The following is a 10,236-nucleotide window of genomic DNA, read 5'->3' on the forward strand; positions in this document are numbered from 1 at the left end:
AAAGGTATCTATTTTCTTGTAAAGAAAGCATAGGCCATTGGCAACAGGTAAGTTTGTAGGCTTTCATGTGGATACATAGGTGTGTTTCAGGGTAGGTTAGTATTTAGCAAGTCAAGGAAAATGGGTTTCTGCCAAACATACCAAACACATGAATACAATAAAATGATATCCTTCATGTACTCCCTCGCAACCAAACCCAGCTGTCTATACAAATAAAAAGGGGGAATCCTGTAGTTCTTAGTTCAGAGGGACTTATTCTTTCTAACACTCCACTCCATCCCAGCTTACCACTTCTCTTCAATTTCTCTGAGTTTTCTTAGTACTTCATACAAACCACAATGAGTTTTCAAATTGGCAAAAGTAAATGTGGAAATGCTAATAGAGTTAGCTTCAGTTCATCCTCTGTATCTCGGGCATCATATGGAGGCTCTGGACGGGGCAGTAGTGGCTATAGCAGCAGAAGTCTCATTAACCTAGGAAGATCCAAACAAATTTCCCTTGGTGGTGGTGGTGGCAGCAGTCGTTTTTCTGCTAGGAGTGGATATGGGTTTGGTGGTGGAGCTGGTGGTGTATTTGCAGGTGGAATCAGTGGTGGACTTGGGGGTGGCATTGGGGGTGGATATGGTGGTAGTCCTGGGTTTCCAGTTTGCCCACCAGGTGGTATCCAAGAAGTTACCATCAACCAGAGTCTCTTGGCACCACTCAACCTGGAGATTGATCCAGCTATCCAGAGGATAAGGCAAGAGGAAAGAGAACAGATCAAGACTCTCAACAACAAATTTGCTTCCTTCATTGACAAGGTGAGTTTATACCTTTATCTACTTGTGGAGATTTCAGTGAAGTTACATTCTTATTTATTAGATTTACCATTAATACAATAGGACATAATTTTTGGCTATACAATTTGCATTCTATGGCACTGCCATTTTGTAATTTATTTTAATAATACATATGATAACAACTACAGTTATCAAGACAGGATTCAGGGTAGCTGAGGAGTTTTTTTTTTAGAACTGGACCATATCAAGATGGCACAATGATTGTAATTCTTTCAGTTGACTAGGGAAAATCTCCAACTAATTTGAGGTCATCAGGGAGATTTACATTACACCTCATATTTCAAGTCACAGCCAAAGGCATTCTATTTCTGATTTCTCATAATAGGCAAATACACATATTACATGTGGAAATATTATATTATTGATTATAAGCACATTAGAATCTTTCAAATGACAATCAATTAAAAGTACTAAGTGAATGAGGAATTTGGGAACAGTTATCAGATGCAAATGGAGGAACATGTTACAATCAAAACAATGAAAAGTGATGGATACAGTAGGAGCAAGGTGAAGCACATTTTTGATGCCCTGAGTGTATCACAATAGAGCAAGAACAATAATTCATTGGGTTGTATGTTTCTTTTCCTAGATATCTTGAACTTTCTCATGATATGCCAAATCCTTTTTAAAAATGTCTTCTCCATACAACATGTATTACTTTATTATAGATTCCTTGCTACCAAGACCCCATTGGATAGATATGAAGTTAATCTGTCTGCCTAATTTCAGGTTAGGTTCTTGGAGCAGCAGAATAAGGTTCTGGAGACCAAATGGGCGCTCTTGCAAGAACAAAGTCCAAGAGGGGGCACCAATAGGAACAACCTTGATCCCATCTTTGTAGCTTACATTAACAAATTAAAGAGGCAACTGGACAATATAACAAATGACAGAAGCCGGCTGAACTCAGAACTGAAGAACATGCAGGATGTTGTTGAGGAATTCAAGAAAAAGTAGGAAAAACACTCACATGTCATAAAAGAAGCAATGTAAAATGCATTCATATATGTCATGTTGCTTTCAATGCAAAATTGCTCTAACACATTCCATTTCTCTCTTTATAAAATCTCTCTCCCTCTGTGTGTGTGTATATATATATATATATATATATATATATATATATATATATATATATATATGTGTGTGTGTGTGTGTGTGTGTGTATGTATATATATATATATATATACACACAGTTAAGAGGTGCTGCCCCCAGAATACCCCTAATCCCACCCCTTTTGGGGCACATAAGTTTGGGTCTAGAAAAAAACATTCAAAATTATCCATTCAGCTGCCTCAGATTTAACACTTATGCAGTCGGTGCTGATAAGTGCTTTTGAATATCGATTATATATATAATCAATATTCAAAAGCATTTATCAGCACCGACTGCATAAGTGTTAAATCTGAGGCAGCTGAATGGATAATTTTGAATGTTTTTTTCTAGACCCAAACTTATGTGCCCCAAAAGGGGTGGGATTAGGGGTATTCTGGGGGCAGCACCTCTTAGCTGTTTAATTTATATGATATCCAGTCATAAAAGAGGTTATTTTAGAAGAATTATGAGGCATGAATAATGAGTCTGTAAGTGCAAATGGTTTTACATGTCTAAGTAACAATACTCATGGTTTTGAAAGGGGTATATTCTGGTCCTGAAAAGTATGCATGAATTTCCTATTTTGCAACAGAAGTGTCAGCTAACTGCTAATTTGGACTTGGAGGGAGTGATTGAGGGGGGTCAATTGTGTTTAAAACTAGCTCAGAAGCCACCAAATAGAGTTTTGGAGCTTGGGTGTTAATTGGCTCTTCATGGACATCAGGTTTTGTGAGATCTGGTGTTGTAAAGAGAGCTGCTTACACATATAAGCTCCACTATGCACACATTTAAAACCTCATGTGATGCTGCTCTTCTTTTGGAGGGGCATTTTCGATATGATGTCTAAGTCTGACTTTGGACGAGAATCCAAATAACGAATATAGTGATTTCCAAAAAAAGCATAATGTCTATCTTTTTTTTTTTTTAAATGGCCATTTGCTAGATGTTTTTGTGCTCTGTGCATTTATCTTTTTGGTCCATTTTCGAAAAAAAAAAAAAAAAGTCCAAGTGAAAAATGTACAAAAATCAAGCCAAAATGTACAAAATCAAGCCATTTTTAGTAGACTGGCCACACATACATCTCAGCAAAACAGTGGGGCACCTTAGGGAGCACTGCAGTGGACTTCACCTAAAAGCTCTCAGGTACACGTTTCACCACTGCTCCCTTATATTGTATATTGAGCCCTCCAAAACCCAACAAATACCTACTGTACCCAACTGTAGGTGGCTACAGTTGTCACCTATATGTGGGTACAGTAAGTTTTTGTTGGGTTTTGGAGGGCTTACACTTTCCACCACAAAAGTAACAGTTAGAATGGAATGGTCTGGAGGGACTAAAGGAAAGCAAATTAGCAGGTAAGGTCTAAATTCTCCTTGGCCTGGGTCACCTTCTCTGCAGTGCACTGCACTGACCACTAGGCTATTCAAGGGACCTTCTTGCTGATCTAATGGAACTGGCTATAACAAAATGTAACAAAAATAAAATAAAAAATGTGAGGCTGTCATAAAGCCTGGTATGTACTGTTCCTTTAAGCGAGGGTCATTCCTTTACTCCTCCAGTGGTCATCTGGTCATTTAGGGCACTTTTTGGTGGCTTAGTCATTATTAAAATGGGTCTATCTCAAAACTTCATAGTTTTAGTCGTGGACATTTTCATTTTGTTCCATTACTGTTGAAAAATGTCCAAGTCTTAGGAATGCCCAAATCTTGCCCTTAACACGCTTCCTACATGGCTCTTGAGATTTGGACGCACTGCAGATGAACAGCTTAGAAAAATGTCTGGAAAATGGATTTTGAAAATACTGATTTGGATTGGATTTATTCATTTTATATACCACCTTGGTGGCAAAGCGGCTTACAAATACAGTCATGTAAAAATACAATTAAAATACAAATATAAAATCAACAGTAGCAGGCAAGCAATATCCATAACAGATCAAACTTACACCTGCTCCTCAGCTGGTGTAAGTGTACCTACATACAATAGGCATAATTACATTTATTTTATAAAGAGAGAGTTCAAATTGTGACTCCACCCCCCACTCTGCCCAAAATCCACCCCAAACATCTCCTTCAGAGTTGGGTACAAATACATTCATCTGATGGCATAACTTAAAATTGACAATTTAAGTTATACAGTTTTTCATGCCTGGTTCATTTTCATATACCACCACTGAAAACCCATGTATAAATGAAACAGATTTCTTACCCATTTAAAGTTAATCCTAGTATCTGTCTGTAGGCATTTGAATGTTTGTTATATGGAGAGCAGTTGAATATCAGTGATACCTGGATAACTTCCAGTAGCTGTCAAAGACTCGGATATTCAGTGCTGGTATCTAGATACAGGCTGTTAGTGAGTGTCTAGGTCTAATTCAGCCAACAGTGGTCAGCAGTTAAAAAACACTGCCGCTGCAACAGGGTGAATATTGCCTGGTATGTATGTATATATATGTGTGTGTGTGTGTGTGTGTGTATATAGATAGATAGATATCTGTATGTACGTATATATACATTTATATGTATGTAAGAATTTGATGTATTTTATGGAGCATTGGCCAAAGAATTAAATTCAGCCCTTAAGGAGAAACCTTTTATTTCTGATTCTGATTCATGAATGAGCAGCATATTGTTAATTCAGGTTGCTACCAATGCAGAGAAATATCACTGGCTCTTCCCTATCATTTCTTCCAACAGATATGAAGATGAAATTAACAAGCGTACAGCTACTGAAAATGAATTTGTGGTACTGAAGAAGGTGAGTGACAAAGCTACAAAGAAAAAGAAAAAAATTACCAACAGAAGACATTCAGTCCTATAACAGTCTTTCTCAACCTATATCTCATGCAGTCTCTAATGTTTCTTCATTCAGGATGTGGATGCTGCCTACATGAAGAAGGTGGACTTGCAGTCAAAGGTGGATAGTTTGGTTGATGAGATCAACTTCCTAAGAGCCCTCTATGAAGCGGTAAGGGACAATCACTGTAGCTGGATGAGAGGGTAGAAAAGACCTATCAGCTCAGCAGACACGTGGCAATTGAACAGAGCTAGCAAAGGAATCCCGAACTTAAAATTCTCACAATAGTTGTAAGAGATTACAATCATACAGTGGAGGTTAACTCTGGGGGTTTTGCTAGTTCATCTTTCTTTTGTGTATCTTATTTGATGATGCACATATGTCATTTGGGTGCGGTTCCTCCCTGTGAGGCTTTAGTAATCTTTGGTCCCCAGAGTACTTGCTCAGGTACACTGTTGTTTCTCCTCATACCACAGTGTGAAAATAGTCAAGATGATATTGATCCGTTCTTATTGGTATATACGCACATGAAGTGGGGGCATAGACAGATGGCTGATTTTGGATGGACCTTAGCCCAATGTGGGTGGGCATGGAATTCATCCCCCAAACCCAGCTCCACTCTCCACCCCTTTCCATCCACCCACCAACCCAAAATATTAAATTCCTGAGCTAGCGAGTATCACCAGTCACTGCCAGTGGAAGATTTCCTCCATGGACAGCTCTTCCAAATGGCAGCCAGCAGCACTTGCCTTGAGCTGATGTCACTGGCGACAGGCTGCATGCTCAGTGCTTGTGCATATGTGAAAACTGAGCATGTGCAGAGGGGCCAGTGTTGACGTCAGCTTGAAGCAAGTGCTGACAGCTGCCAATTGGAAGAGCGCTGGCTGCCCAAGGAGGACGAAAGCTTCAGCTGGTGGGGCTTGGGGATCCCTGCTAACCACAGCAAGAGGCTACAATTGTGGGTGGGCCTGAGTCCAAATTGGGTGGTTACACTGCCTTAGAGGCAAGTTTAGAAGTGCACCTAGGTGAATATATTGCTCTTATGAAATAGTTGTAGGATATGTTCCTAGGTGCCGATCCCCCCCCCCCCCCACCCCCCACACACATTCACATTTTAGGGTAGTACGTTCTAGGGATAAGACTCAAGTCTATTCTAATGCTCATTGTTTTCATTTTCTACCACCTTTCTCATGGATTGTCTTGCAAATCTCTCTTTCATTGTTTAAGCAACAGTGAGCACGATAGAGAACACCTGAACTCCAGTACGGCAGATCAGGACAAATACTAATCAATCATTTGTGACTGACCTTGATGTGGGTGGATTTGTCTAACTTGCAGGAACTATCCCAGATGCAGACACAGGTTTCTGACACCTCTGTCATTCTATCCATGGACAACAACCGAGACTTGAACTTAGACAGCATCATTGCTGAGGTCAAGGCTCAGTATGAAGAAATAGCCAACAGAAGCCGAGCTGAAGCTGAGTCATGGTACCAAAGTAAGGTAAGGGAATCACACAGCTCCAGGGGCATGGCATCTAAACAGATCATTTCATGCAAAGCTATATTCTTAATATTTAACTGGCCAAATTGGTTGAGAAAGAGGTAGTCACCAAGGTTGGTTCCTTTTTAGAAGATAGTAAAGCCCTTGATGAGGGACAAGCAGGGTTTAAAGAAGGAAGTGAACCTGAATCTCTGCTTAATGCAGTGTAAGATTGTGTTTACTACTCCTACTCTTGATAAACCTATACTGATGATTGTTTTGGATTTAAGCTTGGCTTTTGATTTAGTAGAATTTGATTCATTATAAGATATGCTTGAATTGCTTTGAATATCGACCCCCAAATAAAAATACTGATGGGGCTATATAAATAGGTATTATATGGATAACAAGCTTAGTACCTCTGTTTGAAGATAAAAGTATTCCTAGCTGAAAGAGTTCACTTCAGTGGTTCATAAGGTAGCATACTGTCTAATGTTTGGTTTTCTTTTGTGGTGTGATGTTAGTATGAGGAGTTGCAGGTTACTGCTGGGAGACACGGTGATGACCTGCGTAGCACCAAGACTCAGATCTCAGAATTGACCCGCATGATGCAGAGACTGAAGTCAGAAATTGAAATTTTGAAAAAACAGGTAAAAGTGAATCTTGTAACCACATGGGCAGATTTCTGGTACAACTCCCTGTAGATTCATGTATCATAGTTTTCAACATTTTTGATATGATACCTGATTTCAGTTAGTGCTTTATTCCTAATAATGTAAAGAAGATGCTGAAGAGAGAGTAAAGATTTGTAGCATTAACAATCCATTACAACTATAATAAAAATGTGATTGGAATTATCTAAACTTATTGAGCAGGTAATATCCATTCTAGGGATGTGTTATAACCTTTTTTTTTTTTGAGTGAGATATTTGATTAGTCCTGGCTTTTCAGATATCCTTGTCCAGATGTACTGTGATACTTGTAGTGTTGATTGCAAATGGAAGATGCAGAAAGTGCAAATAATATAATGCATTGAGGTTGATGTGGAAAAATGGGAATGAATCAGAAGTTCCCCACTAGAAATTAAGAAACATCAGGGCTCATTTTCAAAGCACTTAGGCTTACAAAGTTCCACAGATTACTAAGGAACTTTGTAAGTCTAAGTGCTTTAAAAACATGCCTCATCATATCACTGCAATTCATACCTTTTTATTTGTTTACAGATTGCCAGTCTGCAAGCTGCCGTTTCAGAGGCTGAGGAACGTGGTGAGCTGGCTCTCAAAGATGCCAGAAAGAAACTGAGTGACCTCGAGACTGCTCTACAGAAGGCCAAGGAAGACATGGCACGTCAGCTGCGGGAATACCAAGAGCTACTGAACGTCAAACTGGCCCTGGATGTTGAGATCGCCACCTACAAAAAGCTGCTGGAAGGAGAGGAATGCAGGTGGGTGAAAAGCACTATTGCATAAAATAATTTGCCTAAAATGTGAGCTAGCAACATCAGGATATCTCAAAGATTCAGTACTGTAACACTGGAATAACATGTCTCTAGGCTGCTGACCTTGTCTGTTGGTAGAGGTGTTAGTCCTCCTGGGATCTATAGGTTCTGAATAAAACAATTTACTTGGAGATTCTCATGATTTTTATTTTTTCTTGCAGGATGTCTGGAGAGCATGGTAGTGCAGTGAGCATTTGTAAGTGGCTCAAGTTTTTTAATTCTTATTGTGAGAAATATTGCATGCTGTTTGTGATTGGTTGAATGCAAGGACCACTACTGTTGGGTATAGTATAATCATGTGCTTTTCTTACAGCTGTAGTCAGCAGTAGCTCCGGAAGTAGGGGTGGTATTGGAGGTAGCATCGGAAGTGGCATCGGAAGCGGCATCGGAGGCAGTATCAGTGGTGGCATTGGTGGAGGGTCCTATGGGTCCTACGGAGGTGGTTTCAGTTCTGGAAGTGGAAGAGGTGGTACTTCCATTGTGAAGAAAACAACATATTCCTCGCAGTCCTCCAGCAAACGATACTAATCTTCCATTGCCAACACTGTTAGCACCAGAACTAAGAACATTTTAGATTGGCTACTGACAGCAGCACCAAGCCATATATACTTGCATGAAATTAATGAGAGAAATAAACAAATACCTTTGCTGCTCAGACTTTCCTTAGACACCTTCCAGCAACAAAAACAATTATCATTTATACAGCATTAAAATAATAGAGGCGTTTGATACGTGGAACTACTTTCTGTTTAAATCTTATAGGAAAATAACACCAAGCCAAGAGTTCTACATGCAAATCCCATTAATGCTGATCTTGGGTGGATGAATGAATAGAAGGTTAACTTTGAGCAGTAATAGGGATTGTTAGCTTTGTGCCAGCTTTTTAGGATGGCTTCTGCAGCTGTCAGTAGGCAATTAGTATAGTTTCCTAAAGCTTTTCCCTTAACCTTTCTGGATTTTTCCCTAGATTTTGTCCAGTTACATCATATGTAATTCTATCTGAACTGCAGATTCAGTTTTAAAAGACCAGTTCTGAGTGAAACAAACATTCCAGAGATGCCCCTTTAGTGATATACTTTTTTGTTGAAATGTACCCTCATTAATGCTAGGGTTATCAATTGATTCCATGTCTACTGGACAGGCTGATACAGTTTTTTTTAGTTGCCTCCACTGATTTGTTTGTTGTTCCTGATTTTTTTTTGTGCATGGTTGCTGGGGAGTGCAAAACTAGAACAGACAGAGACTGTCCTTAATGTCATGGAGTCAGTGGATACCCCTAATTGAAGGTCTACAGTTCTCCTGTTTCATGTCTGTATCTGTGGCAGCATTCTTTAATTAGTTGACTTTTGTGCCTGAAGAAGGAACTGTTTCAGTCTCTGTTAACTAAATCAACAACATCATTGCCTAGAAAGAGCCCATCAGTACTGCCGAAAAAGAATTGATGGAATTTTGCTGGTGGAATCTTGTTGCAGATTGTTTTACTCAATTATGAATGTATGGGTGTAACTACAAAAGAGGCAACCAATTTAGGAATTACAAATAACAGATCTCAGTGAATCATATTCACCCATATTTGGTGGTGGGAAGCCAATGTAAACAGTTCTTCGGAAACTTAAACAATACAATAGATGTATAATACCGATTTGGCAGCGGCTTCTTTTGTAAAAGTAGGGAAGCAATGAAATTATTGCAAAACCATCTTACAGTGTTCATTGCATGGTGTTGTTATTACCTGCCTTTTGGATTTCTCATAATTTTAATCCTTTTTCTTTGGGGGGAGGTGATGTGTTGTGTTTCAATAAATTGCAGCCCATAAAATTGCTTTTGTGATTTATTTGCAAAATGATTCACATGTTGATTTATTTAAAAATAATTGTTATTGGAAACCTGAGGAATATGTGCTTTCATTTAATAATATAACACTCAAGAGGTCAGCTGCATTGTTCCCTCTAAGCTGCCAGTGGTGGGTGGTGCTTCAATATTGTGTTTACAGTCACTAGGTTCCTTGGAGTCCTACAGAGCTTGCCTGTCCCTCATTATTGAAAATGTGATAGTGAAACAGCGCTTCCCACTGGCAGGAATATAGGTGGAGGACTCCCATTCAGCTTAGAGGGAACAGTTGTCAGCAAGTTATACAACAGCAAGTCTTAGGATATCACATGATTGACAAGTAAAGGGTTTGGGAGGGGACTGAGAATTAAATTTCATATCATTTCTAACTTCCATTTCTATTCCTCCACTCTGTATGATAACAATCAACATCAGGAAGGGAGTTTGAAGAACAGAAATAACATAACATCTAACATTCATAAAGTTAGGCTGGTGACACCATTTGGCAAAAGTGTGACACTATTTAAAGACAGCTAAGGTTATTCAAAGAAGGGTCAAGAATGAAGGGTATTAAGCATGGGCAAATCTAAAGCAAATTGCCATTAATAAGATTCTAATGTGAGAAAAAGAAAAAGAGAAAGGCAAGATTCCTCATAAGCTCTTTTTAAACAACTGGCACAACTGGAAAATAAATGATGAG

At 39.0% G+C, this 10,236-nt stretch overlaps 1 protein-coding gene across 1 annotated transcript; it reads left to right on the top strand.

The window, feature by feature from the left end:
- The first annotated feature begins 230 nt into the window (after window positions 1–230).
- On the top strand, window positions 231–9,524 carry LOC115466738 (keratin, type II cytoskeletal 5-like). The gene is made up of 9 exons (XM_030198203.1): window positions 231–800; window positions 1,569–1,789; window positions 4,627–4,687; window positions 4,802–4,897; window positions 6,065–6,229; window positions 6,733–6,858; window positions 7,432–7,652; window positions 7,868–7,902; window positions 8,020–9,524. The coding sequence occupies exons 1-9, from the start codon at window positions 339–341 to the stop codon at window positions 8,232–8,234; spliced, it is 1,602 nt and encodes a 533-aa protein (XP_030054063.1). The 5' UTR covers window positions 231–338; the 3' UTR covers window positions 8,235–9,524.
- Window positions 9,525–10,236: the final 712 nt, after the last annotated feature.

The sequence above is a fragment of the Microcaecilia unicolor genome, chromosome 3 (genome assembly GCF_901765095.1).
Source record: "Microcaecilia unicolor chromosome 3, aMicUni1.1, whole genome shotgun sequence".
Taxonomy (NCBI): Eukaryota; Metazoa; Chordata; class Amphibia; order Gymnophiona; family Siphonopidae; genus Microcaecilia; species Microcaecilia unicolor.